The sequence below is a fragment of the Phoxinus phoxinus genome, assembly GCF_949152265.1.
Source record: "Phoxinus phoxinus genome assembly, chromosome: 8".
NCBI classification, from domain to species: domain Eukaryota; kingdom Metazoa; phylum Chordata; class Actinopteri; order Cypriniformes; family Leuciscidae; genus Phoxinus; species Phoxinus phoxinus.
The window spans coordinates 20,309,919-20,332,747 of record NC_136883.1 but is presented as its reverse complement, the minus strand read 5'-3'; the positions used below and the strand labels follow the sequence as shown (position 1 = coordinate 20,332,747).

Sequence of the window (22,829 nt, the reverse complement as noted above, 5' to 3'; positions counted from 1 at the left end):
ATGTGTGTACCGTATTTATATATATATTTATAAATATATTATGTTCACATACATATTTTCACTTTTATATACATTTATATTTATTAAAATATGTATATTTATATAAAATATACATTTACATTTGTTTTAAAAAAGCTAAAAGGTTTTTATAGATAGTATTTATATACATGTATAGTATACTTATACAAATATTGAATAGATAGACAGACAGACAGATCCTATGTGAAGGATACATGCAATTTCCTTTAAAAATGCAGGTATCTTAGAAGACAACATCATTACATAGACAACATAAGACGACTTTCTAACATCTAAAGTGCGTTTGAGTGTCATAAGTCAAAGGTCACATACCAGCTGATCTCCTTCGTCCTCGTGAAACAGTAACGGCTGTTTGAGCGGGCGGCGCACGTAAGTGTGAGTGGTCGTGCCCTGGAAATAAGTGGCAGAGTACTTGGCAAATTTGTACTCCGACAAGTCTTCCACATCATCCTCTGGGAGAGGAAGAGCTTCATCCAGGTCTTCTTCCTCAAGCTCCCTGTGTGTTCGCTCCAGGTCCTGAGGAAAACACAATCACACCGGAGCTTAGTTAATTAACTCATTAATGAGGTGAGGGATCAGTTAATCAGCTGGTTAATTAGTTCAGCTTGTGTCTCTGGAAACAAAAGGCGTGATGGGCTGCGGCTGGATTTAACCAATCGGAGAGATTTGCTGCTAGCAGTCGGGGAGGACATGAAAACGGTGACGTGAAGTTGGACACTTTCTGGTTCCCGTAGTGATGCTAGCATGGTGTTTGCCTACTTTATTCCAGACTGAGTAGATTAGCTGCAATATTTGTCAAATACACAGATGTTTCAGGTGTTTTCATGTAAACACTTTTCATTTAATACTTTATGTACTGCTTAGTACAGCACCTGCATCTACAAGAATAAAGGGTAACACTTTACAATAAGGTTCATTAGTTAACATTAGTTAATGTATTAACTAACATGAATGAACTAACTATGGGCAATACATTTCTTACTGTATTTGTTAATCTTAGATAATGTTAGTTAATAAAAATACAGCTGTTTATTGTTTATTCATGTTAGTTCACAGTGCATTAACTAATGTTAACAAGATTTTAATAAAGTATGTGTATTAGTAAATGTTTAAATTAACATGAACAAAGATTGACAAATACTGTATAATTGCAGTTCATTATTAGTGCATGCTAACTAATGTAGTTAACTAATGTTAACTATAATGAACCTTATTGTAAAGTGTCACAGAATAAAGTTGAACATAAGCATATATGCTATTTAAATACCAATAAAGTGGAGTCTATACGTCTTTTCACATTTTATTTGATAAACGTGGCATTAAATGACACTAACTTTACAAAAAGGTTTCATTTAACATTAGTAAATGTATTAATTAACATGTACTAACCATCAGCAATACATTTGTTACTGTTTTTCAATCTTTGTTAACGATAGTTAATAAAAATACAGTTGTTAGCTCACAGTGCATGAACTAATGTTAACAAATACAACTTTGGATTTGAATAATGTATTAGTATATGTTGAAATTAACATTAACAAAGATGAATATATGCTGTTAAAGTGCTGTTCATTATTAGTTCATGTTAACTAATCTAGTTAACTAATGAAACTTTATTGTAAAGTTTTACCACATTAATATTACAAAATTATAAAAATATGGATTTATGAGCACCAGTGGAAATTATGCGAGTTTTAAGAAAAATATCTGCTAAAGAGGAGAAAAAAAAATAAACGTAATTTTTTTCTTCCTGTTTTAAGCAAAAACTTGCTTAATTTTGATACATTTTCCAGAAAACAATCCTTCATATTTGATTTCAATCTTATCTTATTTGCTTCTCAAGTAAATGTATCTTGATTTAAGAATATTTAGATGTTTATACTGAAAAACAACACAAAAATACTGAATAAGAAATGAATCTTTTGCAGTGTGCGAAGAATGTGCCATCCAGTACTGTGATGGCGAACAAAATGACGCAGTGCCGCATGAAGTCAAACACACCTAGTTTAGGTTGTAAAAGCGACAGATCCACATCCTCACCTCAAACCCAGCGGGCGCTTGACCCTCCTGACCAGGGAACGAGTTTGTGGTTCCCAAAAAGCCAAACATCTTGTCCACCATATCAGAGTCGTTGACCGGCTCATGTCGTGCTTTCTCCATCTGGTCCAACATTTCCTTTTTCCTCCGCGCCTCCTCTCGGTCCTTCTTCTCGCGCTCGGCATCCTCTCGCGCCAGCAGTGCCAATCGCTCCTGGTGCTTCTTTTCGGCTTCTTCTTTGGCCTTCCTGGCACTCATCTGGTTCCTAAACTTCTGCTCCTCAGCCAATCGCATCTTCTCCGCTTCCAAACGCCGCCGGTACTGAGATGGATGGAAAAACAGTGATGCTTTTTATTTATCGTAAAACCGTATACCATTATCTACAAATAAATCCGGTCGTACTCACCTCTCCTTTGAGTCTTTTGTAGAGTCGGCGGGCGATCATTCCCCTCGTATACGACTGGATGGTGATGACGGCCCAAAGACGGTGTCGAAACGCCCGGCGCACCAGGTATCCTCTGCAGCGTCCCTCGAAAAGGATAATTCTCTGTCGCGTAACATGATACGTCTGGTAGAGTTTGCGAGATCGATACAATGCCTGCAGACGTGAGAAACCACCGCGCATCTACCAGACAGGAAGTGAGTGTTAAGACACAGGAGGGACACAATTGCACTATAGTTGTACAGTATATGAGAATGTTTGAGACCAACCGCTGAGTAGTTCTTCCGGCAGTTATAACCCCTCCATGTTTTCTGGATCAACATGGCTGACTTCTTCAACTTTAAGAAGTTGGATCTGTGGGAAAGATGACAATGTTTTTTTATTGTGTTTGAAGCACATTTCAGCACAAAAACATGTCCAAATGCTACAAATGCCTAGAATATAGTTTTCAGTATGTATACAGTTAGAAGATGGCTGTGTCTCATGTGACCTTGTTATTTGTACACGCTGTGACTATACTAATCACAACATGTAAATAGGAAAATGTTGGCGTTATTTTGTCACTTATTGGGAGCAGTATGCTAGCTGGAGCCATTTACCTCCAGTCTTTGTGCTAAGCTAGGCTAGCAGTGGGTGTGTCAGACAGTTACGGCACGCACGGAGATGAAGAGGGTATGTATAGACTCATCTAACTCTGGGGGATACGGGGAATAAGCAAAAGCCCCAAAGAGTCGGTGTGTTCCTTTAAACTAGTGATGCAATCAAAAAATAATAATTTGTCCAGAAAAAAAAAGTTTGGGTTTTGGCCGAAAAAGTTTTGGAGGTTCAAAATCATTGACTGAAAGGTCTTTGAAAGATTGGTCATTTAAACTGTTTCTGTGGGTTGCATTTTTTAAAGGTTTGACATTTTTTTAAGGTTTGACATTCATAAATTATTATTTGTATTTTTTTTTACTGAAATGCTTGTATTGAAATATTTTACACCAATGTATATTCTACCAATGATGAAACTGCTAGATGACCAGTACAGTGCATAAATGTAAGTATTTTTCACATTTTATAGCAACCAAGGCAGCAGGAATTCATCAAATGATGACCAGATGATGTTTCTGTGGTGTGTTTGTGCCGTTATCTGATTTGCATAAGTGTATCAAACAACACACACCACAAATGCAAATAAACAGTGGGTGTAATTCATTTTTAGCATATTCCCCCAGAGTTCTTGCAACACAAACTAAACATCAGCAGTCATTCGTACCTGTCCTTATATCCTCTGACAACCTTCTGAATGAGAATGACCTTATCAGTTATGGCCTTGTCTCTCTCGATTTCCAGCAGCATGTCATGGTGGTCCTGACAAAGGTAGAGAAGTATTTAAAGGACACAATAACTGACTATAAACTTAAACACGCTCCTGTGAGGTTCCATTGATCACCAGATCATTTAATAAGGCTCATATTGATCTGTATCTGTGCTGATCCTGCTGGTGTCGTTACTTCCTGTCAACGTGTATTGACACTGCCCTCTCTTCCTTCCTGCTGAGTGGGATTTCCTGTTTTAGAGAACTGGAAGGTGTGATAAAGCCTAATTCCTGGAAAACTCGTCCTAGCAGTTTAGTAATGGACAAGCTAGTTCCTGATCTTTGACCTCTGGCTGAGGGCAGCGTTTCCGGCAACAGAAAAACACACACGAATATTGAGGTCAATACTGTCTAAGTTTGACACGGCCGCATAAAATCCCCTGACAGCAACAACAATGAGCTTATTTTTCCATGACCTAAGTAAAGAATCATATTTTTTATTTATCATTATTTATTTAAATATTACCTTCTGTTATTGATTGTGAAGAGCATTTCACAAATGGTGTCTTATTGTTACAAGTAGATGGTAGTTCTATAATAAGATATTAGTTCAGCTTTAAGTACCTTCAGGAATATCTTTGTTTTTCCCATCTGCCAATCATCATCACGGCCCAATATGGCTTCAGCGATACGCTGACAGGTTCCTCTTAGGTCCTCCTAAAGGAAAAAAATGACCAAATATGGTCATAAAGCATTATAATATGAGAGCACATGACAAACTGTTTTGATAAACACCAAGATAAATTTATATATTTATATTTTAGTATTTAGACACAGTGTTTGTGTGTGTGTGTGTGTATAAATTCTATATATATATATATATATATATATATGTATATAGGCGTCACACTGCAGTATTGAAAAAGAATGGCACATTCATTATTAAAGGGATGGTTCGGAGTAATTTCAACCTACAGGCTTTTCCCAAATCATGGAAGTGACCTCGACGTCCGGGTTAGCGGTAGCATAAGTCATCAGGCAAGTGTTATTTAAATAAACTCCTGAAGTACTTACAAATTTTCCAATGCCTCATTTTAAGAGAACATAACCTATTTGTACTACTGTAGAAGTTTGGTACCATTACAGGCATTTTTAGTGGAGTAATTTACGAGATACAACCTTGGATTCATTAGCGCTGCACTAAGCCATTCGGCTGATATCTCTAAATAAGCTCTAACTTTAATAATGTTCTTTTTCATTTTTAAAAGATTAAATAAATGAATTACCTTTTTGTTTGAGAACAGTAAAATTAAAAAAAATGTATGCCCACTTTCCATTAACCAACACAAGGCCTTTATTAGAACTAAATAAAATGATATTAAGGTCAAAAACATGTATTACACAAAGACTAGTTGAAGCACACTGCATTTCCCTATTCTAAAGACAGTGGATTCATGAACTCACCTGTTTGTAAGCAGGTTTCACTCCGGGCATCAAAACACGGTATCTGTCCACAAACTCGACGAAAGTGTAGCGGATGGGGTATCCGGCCCGGCGAATCCGGATGGTTTCCATCATCCCGGAATACCGGAGCTGCCTCACGCACAGCTCAAGATCGAAGAGCTGGAGAAAGACATTTGGCAGCAACTTTAAAATAACTATCATAATTAATAACATTAACACACATTAAAGCACTAAACATCATTAAATGTACATTCTTGAGGTTGGAAATACAAGACACTTAATATACCACAAATGTTTAAACGTATTATAATGTATTACCAAACAGTTAAACAGTGTATAATAAGACAAAAGAAAATCAATGAGCAATAAATAAACATACAGAAGATATTAAATAACATTCAAGAAAAGAGTCCCTTTTCGAAACATTCCAATATATTTTTGTATACATCAGTATTTTTTATTCTCCAATATCATCAGTTATGGGTTAACACATTACAGTAAGGTTTCATTTGTTCACATGTATAATTCACATGTATTATTCTTAGTCAATGTTAATTTCTACATTCCCTAATACATTTTTAAAATCAAAAGTTGTATCAGTTAACATAAGTCAATGAACTGTGAACTCAGATGAACAAACAACGAACAATTGTATTGTTTTTATTAACTATAAATTTTTACTGGTTTAACTCACCATGGGCTTCTTGAACTCATTGGGTTTGATGCAGCGGACGAAGAACGGCTGACACACACTCAACGTGCGCATCAACAGCTCCAGAGAGCGCTTGAATTGACTGCTCAGAGTCGGGGAACGCTTTCTGGTCTCCGCCCCCTGTGCATCAGGAAACACACACACAGAAGAACACGCACTTTAAAAAGAAGGCCAGGAAGAGTGGTGAGCAGAGGTCAGGACTGTTTTTAGGGTGAACCTGTCAAGAAACTTTTGTCTTTCTCTGTTCAGAGCTCTTTCATCCTTAAACGGGAAACGGTCTCACCTCAGGAACTGTGTTGGACAGATATACTGTATTTTCTAGACAGATGCAGGTCATATTATTTCTGTCTACTTCGGAGAACAAAAAAGGTGGAAAGGGTTAAAGCTCAAACTGGGTTGTCATAAAGTGAATGACATTGAAGGCTCATAAATATCTAGACACTTCTAGAGGTGTTTGTCTGTGCCAACCTGCTCCCGTGATGCTAGGTTATTGTGAGTGTTTGCCAGGAAGTTGCTATGCGGTTATTAAAGTCTTCTGATGATTGCTATGCAGTTGCTAAGAAAAGACTGATGCTGCATCCAAATATGCCTAATTCCATAGTAGGCAACACTATGTTGAATTCACAGGATTCATAAAACATTAGGCGGAAAGTACCCGGACGACCTACAACTTCCAGCTAAATTCTGCGCAAAAAAAAGTGTGTATTCGATGGACACTTTACTATCCCATGAGGCCACGGGAGAGGTTTTATGAATGGCAGTTAAGCGACGCCGTAGGTCACATGACAATGACAACATGGAGGATGTAGTACATCCAAATTTCATTCATACTACACACATTCTTACTATAAAGAACATACTTTTTAACGGTGGCAAAATAATTTTCATACCAGATATAGTACTATACAGTATACGATTTTGGAGACAGCATGAGGCAGTTGCTGAAAAGAGTGAGAAGAGTTCTACAAGTGTCTGCGAGTCCCTCCTTTAATGTGCACTATACATTTATTTTTTATTTTTTTTAGCAAAATTAACACATTAAATTGATCAAAAGTAACAGAAAATACATTTATAATGTTACAAAAGATTGTTCTTTTTAACTTTTTTTATTTATCAAAAAGAAGTATCAAGGTTTCCACAAAAATATGAAGCAGCACAACTGTTTTCAACATTGATAATAATAATAAGAAATGTTTCAGCAAATCAGCATATTAGAATGATTTCTGAAGGATGATGAGGAAAATTCAGCTTTGCATCACAGGAATAAATTACATTTTACAATATATGTATTACTTCGGAGCCCCTAAAGGGACAAGATGAAGCAAAAAAAAAAAGAAAGAAAAAAAGATAAGATAAGAGGAAAAAATAATATTACATATATATGCACATTGCATTTGTGTTCTCTCGCAAATGTTTTGCGAGCGAACAAAGTTTCTTAAAGGAAGAGCATTGCAAATGCAAAAGCATTGAAATCTTTTTTTTTCTCCCATCTCATATTTTATCCATCACCATGTCCCTTTAGGGGCTCTGTATATTAAACATAGAAAATGTCATTTTCAATTGTAATAATATTTCACAACATTACTGTTTTACTGTATTTTTGATCAAATAAATGCAGCCTTGGTGAGAAGAAGAGACTTCTTTTAAAACCATTAAAAAATCTTACAGAAGCCAAACCTTTGAACGGTACTGTAAACATCATCTACCAGGCAGATATCTGATTGCTAAGAATATAAATAGCACACTAATATAAGGTTAGTATTTTTTTTCACCGATTTATTCATTCTCATTCACGTCATATTAGCAAAAACACTGGAAGTAGGTGCGGTGTGTCTACTGTTAACAGCATAAACTACGCATTAGTTACTGTATTAGTCGTCTACCACGATTTTACCTTATGGAGTGAACCTGCTTTGCCAAGACTGTCAGCAGACACATAACCACACAAAAACTGGCACCACATTTCACAAACACAGAAAGAAAGAGGGAAGCATGTATGGGAACTAGTCCATCCAATTCCGATCGTAATATTAAAAATAGATTTTTAATATTCAAAGACGCTCAAGGAGTACTATGGTAATAGCATGTTTTTTGAAGTACCACAGATGGTATATAATTATAGTAAACATACAATATCAAATTATCATGGCATTATCATCTGATACCATCACTGTATCTTGGTATCATCCCTTCCGAGGGAGCGTTGAAATAATCTAGTGTATAGTAAAGATTATAAGACTATAGTAAAGACAAAAATGAGATGGAGACGTTACCATGGCAACATCCGCCTGAAAGATCTGCTTGATGAATTTGTTTTTGGAGGAGTGCACAAGCTGAATGATGTCACCATGCAGGGTGTCTCGATTCTTCTCCAGAAAACCTGAACAGACACATACATACATTTATTATCATGAACATAACTATTAACTACATCAGTGCGTGTATGCTCAGGGTGGTTTCTAGGAGTTTTTTGATGGCTTAAGTATATACAGTATACTGAAGATTGCAATGTTGTATTTTCCACAAGGTGAAAAACACTTATGCAAGAGAGAGTAGAACGCATACCTTTGGTCTCATAGAAGACCACACCAGCAAAGTGCTGGATGCCAAACTGTGTTTCATAAGTGTTTTTAGGTGGAATGTAGTTGGTGTTGAGTTTGTGTTGAGAGTTGAGTTTGTTCAGCATGGTGGTGTCTGTACCCTGAGACATGAAAAAGAAACGTTCAGCATGAGCACAGGATACAGTATGTGAACGCACAGTAGAAGTCGGCGATCTCTCTCACCTTGGGAAACTTGCTCTCCTCGTCAATGAGAGAGATGATATTCATGGGCTTTATGGCGATCATGTCCAAGGCGTCCTGGTTGTCAGTGAACTCAATGTGCTGCCAGTTAATGTTCTCAAGGTTGTATTCTTCCTGCTCCAGCTTGAAAACATGACGGACGAAGAATTGCTGCAGGTTTTCATTGGCAAAGTTGATACACAACTGCTCAAAGCTGGAGGAGAGATACATGAGCTGCATGAGGGCCACCAATCACACTTCTCAAATACATGCATTACTGTACAATACTCCACAATATCAGGAGATGTCTAAACATTTCAGCTGGATGTGATATTATTACATTTATTAAACATTATTAAAAATATAAATGATTTATTATTAAATATAATTATCCTTCATTTAATAATTTAATTTTATTTATATATGAATTAGTATTAAATGCATTAATGTATTATTTTTTAAATATTGTTAAATATATTAAGTATTATTAAGGCAAATTCAAATATTTAATAATAATATATAATCATTATCAAATATATCAATCTATTAACTGATTTTATTAAACATTATTACATATATTAATGGTTAATTGTTGCATATCATTATTATTAACTTTAATATATTTAGTAATGTATTAATTAAATGTATTAATTGATTTTTTTATTAAATATAAAAATTTATTAATTATTAATTATTTTATTAATATTATTCAATTAAATGTAACAATTAATTAAAACCATATGTTTCACAGACTAAAATGCATGTTTGAGCCGGTTTAACTGAAAGCAAGCAACTTGCACCGAAATATCTAAATAAATATGTCAGTGCCATTGTTTTGTCTCAAGATGCACACCAGTAATGTTTTTTTTTTCTAAGGCATGTTTATAAAAGCTACTTACATGCCCTAACTGAACTAAGGCCTAATTAGGGTTTAATCTAAGCCCTGTCTGTGAAACCGGGCCTATTTGACAATATTTAATATATTAATTATATTTAAATATCCATTTCAAAGCTAACATGTCAAGTCAAGGCAACATTCTCTGAAAAGGAAAGTTGCTTTAGAGGTGAAGCTTCAAAAAGATAAAAAATTCGATGAGAATTTACGAAGACGATTTTTTTCCCTGTTTTAAATAATATGCACTGATGAATCGTGCATAATTACACCAGGAAAAATTACATTTTGATTACAATGTGACTAAATATAGTTGAAAATCATATGCACGATTATCAGGATTAGTGTATTAATAAGTAAATAAGTACTCAATTTGCAGATACATTTTTTTTATGTGTAACAGGGACACTATTGTAGTGCTTGCAGGATTTGCGCTGTATGTAAGTGTGTGTGTGATATTTTCTACCTGTTAACTGTGAAGTTCTCAAAGCCGAATATGTCGAGCAGGCCGATGGATCGCCGCACCACTTTGAGCTCGAGGGATGGAGGCTTATAAATGGCTGCATTGATTTTCTCAACAATCCACACAAACAAGCGTCCATATATACCCTATGAGACACACTGTTAGATGCTGTTACCGAACAGGATTAAGTATGTAGATGAAAGTGTGAGATGGTTTTACCTTAACAAAGGCATCTCGCACGTCCAGCGCCTGCTCAATACTGAGAGGAGTGGACACCGTCTCTCCACGCGTTATTATGGTTCGACTGGTCAAGCAATTCATCAGGTCCTTCATGTCCACCTATAAAAACATGCAATAATACAGAAATTTCAGCTGTCAAAAAGTCATTTTCTAATGTATGCATACAATTTTTTGTGTGAAAAAAGTTGAATTCATGTGAAGATAAATTTTCTCTGTACTTTTTGCACCCAGTAGAAATCTTAAATCCATCACAGTAATTTTATCTTTCCATGTTAGTCACTAGAGGGCACACAAACACCTGATCTTGCACATTCTTGTACTAGCATGCTAATACATGTCAGAAACCTCAAAGACTGATTTTTTATTATTAAAATGCATCTAAATAACCATAACAGCAGCCATGTTATGACTTTATGATTTAGCGTCATACCTCTAATAAAAAAGCAGCAGTGGTGAGATTTGAGCAACGCACGACCTCACAGGCATCCAAATTATCATACGTGCGAGCTGAGGAAGAAGGTTTACAACACCATAAGTTATTAAATACAACATTTCAGGCTATTTTGAACTGAAAAAGTGATGGCCAAAATGAGTTTATTAGACACATTTGTCCAAGCAAACTCACCCTCGTAGTTCAGGTTGCCCATGTGCAGAATAGCGGCTAGCAGCTTGGAAATCTCCCAGTTCTCCTTTTCAGTGAACATGAGGACCTTCATGGCCGAACGGATGTTTGAGTATTCCTTCTGATCATCACGACCGTCACAAACAGTGCAGCTTCCCTGAATTATGACAGGTCAAGGTTATATCTGTATATCTGTAGTACATTGTCAACATGTATTCTGCACAGCAAGAACATTAAAGGCCCTATCTTACATCCGGCGCAATGCAGCGTCAAGCGCGACGCAAGTGTTTTTAGATAGTCTCAGTCCGACGCAGTTATCATTTTCACGTTGTTTAAATAGCAAAAGCATTTGCGCACATTTGTGCGCCCATGGGCGTGCTGGTCTAAAAACGAGGTGTGTTCAGGCGCATTGTTGGCGCGTTGCTATTTTGAGGCAACTGAAATAGACTGTGCCATTGACCAACAAAAACCTGTAAATGAAAGTCAATGGCGCAATATTTTTTATTTTATTTAAAGAGCGCCTTAGTAATGTGCGCCTATAGGCTGGTCCACAACACGTGTACACTCTGCTTATTAAACACACAGGGACGCACAGCAGCACACAAAAATGGCGAATATTTAAAATAAAAGGATTACAATGTAAAAGATTATTATTGTGTACATAACTATATGGTGGAATCCAGCTTGTCCCGTAGATGGTCTGCTTGCGCACTTTTACCTCGCGCATGAGCAGATCCGTTTGCGCTCTGGAGACGCTGTCTTTCCACCATCAAATTCCGTCATGTAAATAGCGAATCCCCCATGGTGCGAGCGCAACTGGCATTTAAAGGGAATGTGAGATGAGACTCTGATTGGTTTAACGCACATAAATCCCAAAACACACCCATTACTCATTAAAATAATTGAGACAACCGACAACCCTTTTAGACCATGCACCTGGCCGAACATTTTTCCCGTCGTTAAACTAGCAAAAGTGGATTCGGATACGCCCTAAGTGAACTTGCGCCCTGCGCTTTAGACCATGCGCTTAGATCGTTAAAATAGGGCCCTAAAGCATTAAAGAACATTGAAGATCATCACTCACAATGGTAAGGTAGGTGTAGTCTGCGGCTTTACCCAAGCCTAGTTTCTTCTTCTGGTCTGGAGTCATTCCCTTCAACATACAGTAGAAAACGTGGTAGTTTCTCTCATCACGGGCCTGAAAGAGAAAAGATGCTTATTATAGAACTTAAAAAGTTTTACAAAAGTTGCCATTTGGACTGATTTTATTTTAATTGTAAAAATGATGTTTTGAGAAAACCTACCAGGTAAGTATGAACTACGACCCTAGAAAGTCGCATAAGGACCAATGAATGATATGCATATCCCTCTAAAACCAGAAGTCTAGACTATTTTGGCTATGTTTTTCTAGAAATGTGTAGTCCAACATAACCTTTCTGAAACCAAAATGCGATGTTTTGAAATGTCATACACTACTGTTCAAAACTTTTAAGTCTTATTTATCAATGACGTTCAATTGGCATTTATAATGTTACAAAAGATTTCTGTTTCAAATAAACACTGCTCTTTTGAACTTCACATTCATCAGAGAATTCTGAGAAAAAATATATCATGGTTTCCACAAAAAATATGAAGCTGCATTACTGTTTGCAACATTGATAATAATAAGAAATGTTTCTTGAGCAGCAAATTAGCATTAAAATTAAAATTCAGCTTTGCCACCATAGGAATAAACTCCGCTTCAAAAAATATTTAAATAGAAAACAGTTTTTTAAATTGCAATAATATTTCACAATATTACTGTTTTTACTGTATTTTTAATCAAATAAACAGCCTTGGTGAGCAGAGACTTTTTTCAAATACATAAAAAACAACAACTTTTGAACAGTAATGTATTAGCCAAAGAATTCAGATTCAAACTTGTTCATACCTGTCGACACACTCTGGATTTCTCCAGAAGGTACTGTTCAATCTTTGCTCCCTCTATAGCTCCTCTTTTGTTGAAGTGGATGTCGATGTACTTCCCAAAGCGGCTGGAGTTGTCATTACGGATGGTTTTAGCATTCCCAAAGGCTGTTGGGTAAAGTCATTAAACAAACCAGAATGTAATTTGCTTGTTTCTGACAGAAATGTGGTTTCTTAGAGCTCAAACCCCTCCAGATGGTTCCGGTTCTCTTACCTTCTAAGATGGGATTCGCCTCCAGCACCTGCTGCTCAATCCAGGAGTGCTGCCCGCTGATAGCAGCCAAAAACTGTAGAATCAACTTGGTACTTTCTGTTTTTCCTGCTCCAGACTCACCACTGATGGGAGAATATACACAGATACTGTAAACATACAGTCTTAAAAATAAAGGTTCCAGACAGGGTTTTTGCAGCGATGCCATTTAAACATGTATAGTTCCTCAAAGAATCTTTCATTCAACACTTAACCGTTCTCAACAGAACAATGTTTTAGTGTGAAGAACATTTGACTTGCATAGTATGGGGGGGAAAACACTATGGAAGTCAATGGGGTCCATCAACAGTTTGGTAACCGACATTCTTCAAAATATCTTCTTTTGTGTTCAGCAGAAGAAAGAAACTCATACAGGTTTGAACATTTTTGAGGGTGAGTAAATGATGACAGAATTTCCATTTTTGGGTGAACTATCCCTTTATGGTTGGGTTGTAGACTCTAGATGGTAAACCTTGTTCTGGGAAACTGATATGCACTTTCTGCTACCAAGGTTAGGAGTAGAAGTAGATATTTGAGATAAGGCCCAAATTTGGGACTAGAGTATATGGAAGCTTGTTTCCATCACAGAATAAAAAATAAAAAAGGTAATTGCGACTTTTTATCTCACAATTCTGACTTTTTATCTCACAATTCTGACTTTTTATCTCACAATTCTGACTTTTTATCTCAGAATTGCATGATATAAAGTCGCAATTGCGAGATATAGTCAGAATTGCGTGATATAAAGTTGCAATTGTGTTATAAAGTCAGAATTGTGTGATATAACGTCACAATTGTGTGTTATAAAGTCAGAATTGTGAGATATAAACTCGCAATTGCAAGATAGTCAGAATTGTGAGATATAAACTCGCAATTGCAAGATAGTCAGAATTCCGTGATATAAAGTCAGAATTGTGTGTTATAAAGTCAGAATTGTGTGTTATAAAGTCAGAATTGTGAGATAAACTCGCAATTGCAAGAAATAAACTCGCAATTCTGACTTTTTCTCAGAATTGCATGTTTATATCTAGCAATTCTGACTTTAAAACACGCAATTGCGACTTTATATCACGCAATTCTGAGAAATGAAGTCAGAATTGCGAGATGTAAACTCGCAATTGTGAGTTAAAAAGTCGCAATTGTGAGTTAAAAAGTCGCAATTATCTTTTTAAATGTTTAAATATTGTCCTGTACTTTAAACTGGTGGAAGTGAGATCAAAGTTGCCGTTAGGTTTAAAATGACCAAGGTAATGTGTGGGTCGGGATCAGGATTGGCCTTGAGGTCAGGGATAAGGTAAGGCTTAGGGTAATAGGGTTAGGCTCAAGAAAAGGGTTTGGGTTAACCTGAAGATATCCAGTTCCTAAATAATAGATAGAGAGATATAAGTCTTCTCATCAAGCTTTAATGGAAGCACACACACCAAGCGTTGCTAGAGTCTTAAAGGTTTGCGCACCTTATGATACAACACTGGTCTTTGTTGTTGCGTTGCATGTTGAAGTAACAGTTGTCAGCGATGGCAAAGATGTGTGGAGGCATCTCTCCGATCTTCTTATTGGTGTAGAGGCGAATCTGGTCTGCCGTATAGATGGGCAGCAGCTGGTACGGGTTTACAGCCACTAAGATGGACCCGGTATACGTCTACGAAGGATACAGAAATAGAGCTGAAGCAGAGTGGAAATGTTTGTTTCTTTGTTCTTTAATGGACCAAACAACATAAAAATTGATAAAATATCCTCTTAGGAATGTAATTCTTGACATTACAACACTGCATAATAATCATATAAGTTAAAAACCATTCGTTTTTCTTTACTTTTATGCAATATTGACAGGTTAGTGCATGTAGACGACATGCAGATATCAACAGTCACGTTACGGCACAAGACAGACAGTCATATTGGTTACGAGGCAGAGCGAGTGAATATGACAATGAGAGGAGAGTGCACGGGCGTCTTGCTTTTCGGAGGGTGTTGTTACAGTGGGATGTATCAGTGTCCTGTCACCGCAGACCTCAGAGCCATGTTGAAATGGAGAATCGTAATGAAAACACACTCACTCAGAGTGAGGCAATGAACAGCGAGCAGCCATGCGTGTGAAAATGATGTCTGCGTACTCACCCGACCACCACAGTTAGTCTTCATATAGAGAAAGAGAAGAGAAGAGAATATAACCAAAGCAAATAACTGAGTGGAGTTATTAAAGGTGAGTTATTAAAAACAGGGTAGATAAAGGCTCTTATGGATTTAATTAACGGAACAGGGCAACAAACTGTTTTTGTCTTTGCGATGAACATAATGAAACAGAAATACCACATTATTTATTCCAATTATGATAATTTTTTTGGCAATAGTTGTGTATATTATATGTGAAATTTATTTATTCATTTGGTATTGAGTAACTGATCAAATTAGTGGACTGGATAATTATTTTTATTAATATATCTCATAGAATAGGGCAGCAAATCTTTCACAATGAATAGCTGAAATATCCAGTTATCAATATTTTATATATACAGTATATGTATATATATATATATATATATATATATATTTATATATATATATATATATATATATATATATATATATATATATATATATATATATATATATATATATATATATATATATATATATGTCTCACTTGCTCACTGGTGACGCAAGATGATGTTCTGCTGGTTTACCTGGTTGGCCAGTCTGCAAGTGTCCAAAACTCCTCTAAAACCAGAAAACCAGACTATTTTTCTGCTGTAATTTAATAAGTATATATATAAACACTATATCGCCAAAAGTTTTGGGACGTCTACCTTTACATGAAGATGAACTTTAATGACATACCATTCTTAATCCATAGGGTTTAATATTGAGTTGGCCCTCCCTTTGCAGCTATAACAGCTTCAACTCTTCTGGAAGAGGACATCCCCAAACTGTTCTCACAAAGTTGGGAGCATGAAATTGTCCAAAATGTTCTTTTCACTAGAACTAAGGGGCCAAGCCCAACCCCTGAAAAACAAACAACCCCACACCATAATCCCCCCTCCACCAAACTTTACACTTGGCACAATGCAGTCAGGCAAGTACCCTTCTCCTGGTAACCGCCAAACCCAGACTCATCCAACGGATTGCCAAACAGAGAAGCGTGATTCGTCACTCCAGAGAACATGTCTCCACTGCTCTAGAGTCCAGTGGCGACGTACTTTACACCACTGCATCCAAAGCTTTGCATTGCACTTGGTGATGTAAGGCTTAGATGCAGCAGCTCGGCCATTCCATGAAGCTCTTCTGGCTGTTCTTGAGCTAATCTGAAGGCCACAGAAGTTTGGAGGTCTGTAGCTATTGACTCTGCAGAAAGTTGGTGACTTCTGCGTGTCTCAGCATGCACTGACCCCGCTCTGTGATTTTATGTGGCCTACAACTTCGTGACTGAGTTTCTGTTGTTCCCAATTGCTTCCACTTTGTTATAATACAAAGTTAATATAATAACAGTTGACTGTGGAATATTTAGTAGTGAGGAAATTTCACGAATGGACTTATTGCACAGGTGGAAATCTATCACGGTACCACGCTTGAATTCCCTGAGCTCTTGAGAGCGACCTATTCTTTCACAAATGTTTGTAGAAGCAGTCTGCATGCCTAAGTGCTTGCTTTTATACAACTGTGGCCATAAAAGTGATTGGAACACCTGAATTCAATGATTTGGAGGGTTGTCACAATATATAGTGTATATATATACACGATTAACTGATTAAATTTTTTTTTTTTTAATTCATTTTATTTTATTAATAAAATAATAATTTTATTCAGGTCATTTACATTTATACATTTATTAACTAATCTAAAACCTTCAGAATAGAAACCTATTCAAAACATACTTTCCCATTAATCACAAAGTGCACCTCCACATCTGATGTGGAGTTTTGCATTAGTTGTATGCTTACGCAACAAAACATAGACCTTCAATACTTTGAATGGACAGCAGGACTTACATAGATGAGATGTTCTCTGTAGCGGATGAGAAGGTTCCGGAGGATCCCCGCCTCGTTCAGATCCCCCAGTCGAATCATGTCCTCCACCCCGTGGATGGAGGTGGGGTGCATCGGCTTGATGTTCGTGGCATTTTGGGGAGAGATCCAGTGTTCCTTAAAAGAATACAGATCCACAGATTCAATGCAAAAGAAAACACACACCAAAGAACTTCAGAATAATTATTAGTTCCAAAGTCACATGTCTAGTCTTTATATGAAATGAAACATATGTAATGCAACATATAGATCAGACAGAAGAAGAGCAGCTTTTCAGCCCAACAGATCAGCGATGATCAATAACTTACATTTCCTTCATCATCCGAGACTTGGATCTGACCAGAATCACAGAGCTTCACCACGGCTCCGATCGGGACCTCAAATTCCCGGCCTGTCTTCAGGTCCAGCCAGACATAGTCGCCCTGAAACACATCAAGCATCAGAGAAGTGTTATTTTAGATTCGATTGAGATCCTATAGCTTTAATTAATATTTTGAATAATTTTTTATTTTATTTAGTTAACATTTTAGTAATTTTATTTAGTTAACATTTTAGAAATTTTGTTGTGTTTTGTCATCAATATTTTTTTTATTTCAGCTTTAGTTATTTTAGTACTTCAAGTTAAACTAAATTAAAAGGAAAAATGTTGCCTAGGCAAAATAAGTGTAATTTTTTTATATTTTACAGTTTATGTTTATTTTGTGGTTTTAGTTTCAGTAAATAACCCTGCATCACAGAGTTTATTATCTGTAAATGACATTAGTCTGACATCATCACTTCGTTCAAAAACCGAAGACTGGGACGCTGTGACATCATCAGTGCATGATGTAACTCTAAAGAACCAGCACACCTCTCCTCAACAACATGTATGTATGCATTCAGCAGATCCTTTTATCCAAAGCAACTTGAAATAGAGGAACTTAAGTCATTCAACAAGACACATTTTTTGACAAATCATGCAGGACATCATGCACACACTGAACACACTTTACTACTTAGGGTTAGATCAAAATCAAACTGAATTCAAATGTAAATCCACCAAAATATAATTCCAACAAGACACCGTTAAATGAATGTCAAGCATTTGCACGTAACTGGCAACTCTCCACATACCGGTAATAGAGTGCTGTGTTTAAACACAGTGTTGACATTTCGTACTAAGGCCCACTTCGCCTGATCCTTCTCGTAGAGTTCGACGTAATCCCGACGCTTGTACATCCTCACGAGATCAAACTCTAATCCATGCAAATGGCAAAACTCCAGGCCGAGAATGTCTTGATATACCGGCACACACACATCCACACCCTCACTTCCTCAGCAGGTGTGTGTGAGCATTAAAACCAGCCGTCCAGAGACCCAGGATATCACACACAAACAAAAAACGTTTCCTTTCCAGTCCGACAACAGGACAAAAATAATTGTAGAGACAAAAACAGGAGTCCAAGTTGTCTGCACTACGTCCTGAAACACACAAACGTCTCAGGCTCCTCTAGGGCATCACTTGCACAAAGGAAACCAAATCTGAGGCCCAAAGCCTGATCCTGTGTGGATCGTTCCTCACTGTATTTATTACTCCATTCAATTCTTGTTCATTTTTTCTCAGCTGTCTCCACTCTTGCTTGTGTATATGGTGTTAATGGTGTCTGTCAATGTCTTTCGATTGAGGAAGGGTTGGTCAGTGCATTGGGTGTGGAGGTGGATCCCCAGTTAATATGGAGCTTTTTAATTAACTAAATATCCCCAAAGGCAAATCAATACAGGTAGAGGGAGAACCCAACACCGTTTGGCCGCAGCTGTCACGTCTGAGAAGGCAGCATTGCCAGCCAGCATCGCTGATACAATCCTAGCAACGACACACGGCTGAATAATTCATGCCAAGACAACAACTGCATTGTTAGCTCACTCCTCCTCTCTGTCGGTCATTATCAAACCTCCTAACACACTATCAGAGGCTAAGCAAGAGCACTCTAGGAAAGAAATGTGGTACGCTTAAGTATTCATTGAAAAGCAAGACTTTGAAAGTCTGAGTGCAGAAACAGAAACTAAAAAATTATAGAGAAAATACTTTGTGAAGTATACAGTACTTTGTATATGGCACTATATATAGTGTAAGATATAGATCAAATGTCACCAAACCAACATGGGTTCCTATCTTGACTGCTAATCATTTCTATTCAATTGTCATTATGATAGAAATGAGTTTGTATTGTTCATTTACGCAGCAGCACAACTGTTTTCAACATAAGAAATGCTTCTTGAGCAGTAAACCAGCCTATAATGATGGTAACACTACAATAAGGTTCATTAGTTAACATTAGTTCATGTATTTACAGCTAATAAAGACCAATCCATTTGTTACTGTATTTATTCATCTTTGTTAATAAAAATACAGCTGTTCACTGTTTGTTCACAGTGCATTAACTAATGTTAACCAATCCAACCTTTGATTTTAATGACGTATTAGTAAATGTTGAAGTATTAGTTCATGTTAACATAAGGTAGTTAACTCAAGACTGGAGTAATAATGCTGAAAATTCAGCTTTGCATCACAGGAATAAATTAGCCTACATTTTAAAATATAAATAGAAAACTGTTGTTTTTAAATTATGATATCAATATATTTAATAATTTTACTGTATTTTTGCTCAAATAAATGCAGTCTTTGAGCACAGAGAGACTTATTTCAAAAACATCAAAAAGATTACCGACCACTTTTAACTTTTGAACGCTTACATTCACACACAAAGGACAATCACCGAAAATAATGAATTGGCTCAATGATTTCTGTTTGTCCAATCGAGTTCACATAGGCCCAATGCAACAAGATTTTCTTTTTTAATATTTTGTGATTCTCTAAATAATGGACAAAACAAGTTTTTTAGTGATTATTTTGACTAGAATGTATGACATTAATTGAGGCTGCAATAAAAAAAAAAGAAATTGCACTATATATGAGGCGAACATACTCCTGAAACAAAGCTCGGTCGTTGGAAGAACATTTAGAAACTGGACCTCTAATTATATATCCCTCCTATGCTTCTTCTATTGAACTATTGGGTGACGATCCAGTTCAAATGAGCTGAAAACATGGTGGTGAACATTAATAGCTGTACAGGTGTATGAGACTGCAGCAGCGCAGGTAAATTATTCAGCAAGTGCAAACGATCACGTTCAGTAACAAGACCAATGACGTTTGTGTTAGTTAGATCATGCATTATCCCGACAAACAATAATGCTACTACAGTTACTGCAATAGGTGTAAAGAATGTGCGTCATAAAACACTCTGCAACCTAATCTGAAATACATTAGATTAGTGAGCGGCAGCACAAACAATAGACAAAGCCTTGGAGCATCAGTTTCTCAACGTAGCCTAATGTTAACCAAAACCCCATCGAGTTTATGTGAGCTCATGTCTACACGTAAGATCGCCCCCTCTTGGCAACAACTGGTCATGCGTTTTATTTTTTGCATGCATGCATGCATATGCTTTGCAAAAAGGAAAGCATTTTGAATTTGTGAGGAGTTAAAAACATTTAGAATTGAGTTTATTCAACGCATTATAAAGTCTTCATATTTTCTAAGCATTGTCAGGCAATGCCAAACTTGTAAGCAGTCTTAGGTCAACTTTTGAGGGAAAAAAGAACTGTTCAAAACGCTAACCCAGAACATGAGCAGCAATAGATGCTTGACTTGGCAAACACGAAAAACGACAGTAAATCATCTTGGTCTTGGCATTCAGTTTAAAATTTGGCCTGGATTGGTATTAATTAGCATTTAGATGACAAAATTAGGCAAAGGTCAAACAAACAAGGATAATTCATGTTCTAAAGGACAGCTGGTGTTTCACTGCAACCACCATTAAAACGCTGCTAAATGTTCCGCCTCAGTGCACAGTGCCATTGCCAAACTGGGACATTACAGCATAATATTCAGAAGACATGCCTAAGCAATTAAACCACCTTTGCATTTAACCATAAAACGCTCTCCTCATAAGCTGTTACTGTAAACCACTGTAGATGTAAAGCACATATTTATGTAAAGCATGTTATGTTGTTGTAACTATCTGTCCTCTCTGAACAACAGATATGAACCCAGTGAATGCCGGTCTCATTCCCATTGCTCTGACTGCATGCATGACTGCACACTCACTCACTCACTCACTCACTCACTCACTCACTCACTCACTCACTCACTCACTCAGGGGGAGTGTCTGTTCTGTTGGCCCCGCCCACTTTCAATTCTCTTTGAGTGGGTGGAGAATGAAACGGTGATGTAATTGGATGGACACTTAAAAGACTGGAATATTCCTCAGACTGGAATGCATTCATTAATCAATGCTAATTAATTAAAATCAGTGTTGTTATTGTTAACTTAAACTATTAAAATGGTTTTGTATTTAATTATGTTTTATAAAATAAGACATAATTAAAAAGCAAACTTAGAAGAATTAAATATATTTTATGAAATAAAATAGGTTGAAATACTCAAACTGAAACCAAAATAAATTAAAGCTAAATATATTTTTTCTACATAAAAAAAAGAAAAAAATTATATGAAACCACATAACAAAATATATCTAAAAAAAATATATAAATAAACACTATAATAATATGTAAATAATACTAAAATAACATATGGTAAAAAATACAAGGTGTTGCTCCATGAAATTCATATATTACAGACACAAAGATTGTCAAGAATACAAGCCCAAAATCGAAAGAAAAATATAAGTGAAAAAAAAAGAAATATTTTGTGCATTTTGATATTGTTTCCATTGAGAATCTAGTTGAAAAATTACATTATTTTTTTAAATAAACAATATAAAGGCAGTAGTACTACGGATGAATAAAGTATTTATTTAGAGTAACTGTCATTAAATTATGATATAAGAAGTCAATTTAAAGAAGATGATAAAGAAGATCTTTTTCCCCCTGTAATTTTTGGATAAATGGTAATGCTCTCATGAGATTCACCTTTTAGGATTTCTCACTCAGTCAATCCCACTTTTATAAAAATAAAAAATATGTGATATCTCTTTTACGTTATTAAAAGTCCTATTCGCAACTAAACCATTAATGTCTTTAATACTCATCCTTACCTGTATTAATGTGAGATACTTGTAACTCAGTCTGCGTGTTTTCACATCCCTTTCCTGTGCTTTAGCCCCCTTCATCGCCATTGCAACCCCATTCCAAACACACTGTCCTGTTACGGCACCCGCTGACCGCCGCTAACCCCTCGTTTCAGTCTGTGTTCTTTAAGGTGACATATCACTGCAACTGCAACCATTCGTTCCACTGTGACAGACAGAGGCGAGGTTCCCTCGTACCCCTGTGAATTTATCAGCCGTGCCCGTGAATGACCACTTTCATGTCCTAAAAACGAGGTCCTGTCAGCAGTGATTAGAGACACATAAAGGCAGATGAGACGAGTCCTGTGTTCTGTGTTCATGAGGTTTCCCCTGCACTGGCAGATCCTACAGACATATAGAGCCAATGGACCAGCATGTTTCGAAAATAACCTAAATTAATATAAATTACGAAAAAAACGTAAACAAGCCTCCATGTGCTGTCGTCATATCATAACGTTAACATACCGAAACG

The 22,829-nt window shown here is 36.5% G+C and overlaps 1 protein-coding gene across 2 annotated transcripts in view; it reads right to left on the bottom strand.

Annotated features, from left to right (window-relative positions):
* The window catches only part of myo7aa (myosin VIIAa), a 41,240-nt gene extending 18,700 nt beyond the window's left edge, over nt 1-22,540 (bottom strand). Inside the window, exons 1-23 of one of the 2 annotated variants that reach the window (XM_079620448.1) lie at nt 22,325-22,540; nt 17,534-17,647; nt 17,190-17,342; nt 14,661-14,845; nt 13,171-13,292; nt 12,922-13,064; nt 12,076-12,189; nt 10,995-11,148; nt 10,800-10,876; nt 10,349-10,468; nt 10,133-10,275; nt 8,778-8,988; nt 8,560-8,695; nt 8,268-8,374; nt 7,889-7,945; nt 5,977-6,114; nt 5,283-5,441; nt 4,443-4,535; nt 3,777-3,871; nt 2,788-2,872; nt 2,483-2,701; nt 2,080-2,397; nt 352-555 (exon numbers count right to left, since the gene is read on the bottom strand). In XM_079620448.1, the coding sequence (XP_079476574.1) occupies nt 352-555; nt 2,080-2,397; nt 2,483-2,701; nt 2,788-2,872; nt 3,777-3,871; nt 4,443-4,535; nt 5,283-5,441; nt 5,977-6,114; nt 7,889-7,945; nt 8,268-8,374; nt 8,560-8,695; nt 8,778-8,988; nt 10,133-10,275; nt 10,349-10,468; nt 10,800-10,876; nt 10,995-11,148; nt 12,076-12,189; nt 12,922-13,064; nt 13,171-13,292; nt 14,661-14,845; nt 17,190-17,342; nt 17,534-17,647; nt 22,325-22,405 (3,228 nt within the window). In that variant the 5' untranslated portion in view covers nt 22,406-22,540. The remainder of the gene's footprint in view (nt 1-351; nt 556-2,079; nt 2,398-2,482; nt 2,702-2,787; nt 2,873-3,776; nt 3,872-4,442; nt 4,536-5,282; nt 5,442-5,976; nt 6,115-7,888; nt 7,946-8,267; nt 8,375-8,559; nt 8,696-8,777; nt 8,989-10,132; nt 10,276-10,348; nt 10,469-10,799; nt 10,877-10,994; nt 11,149-12,075; nt 12,190-12,921; nt 13,065-13,170; nt 13,293-14,660; nt 14,846-17,189; nt 17,343-17,533; nt 17,648-22,324) is intronic. The other variant, XM_079620449.1, reaches the window with a different exon arrangement.
* Nucleotides 22,541-22,829: the final 289 nt, after the last annotated feature.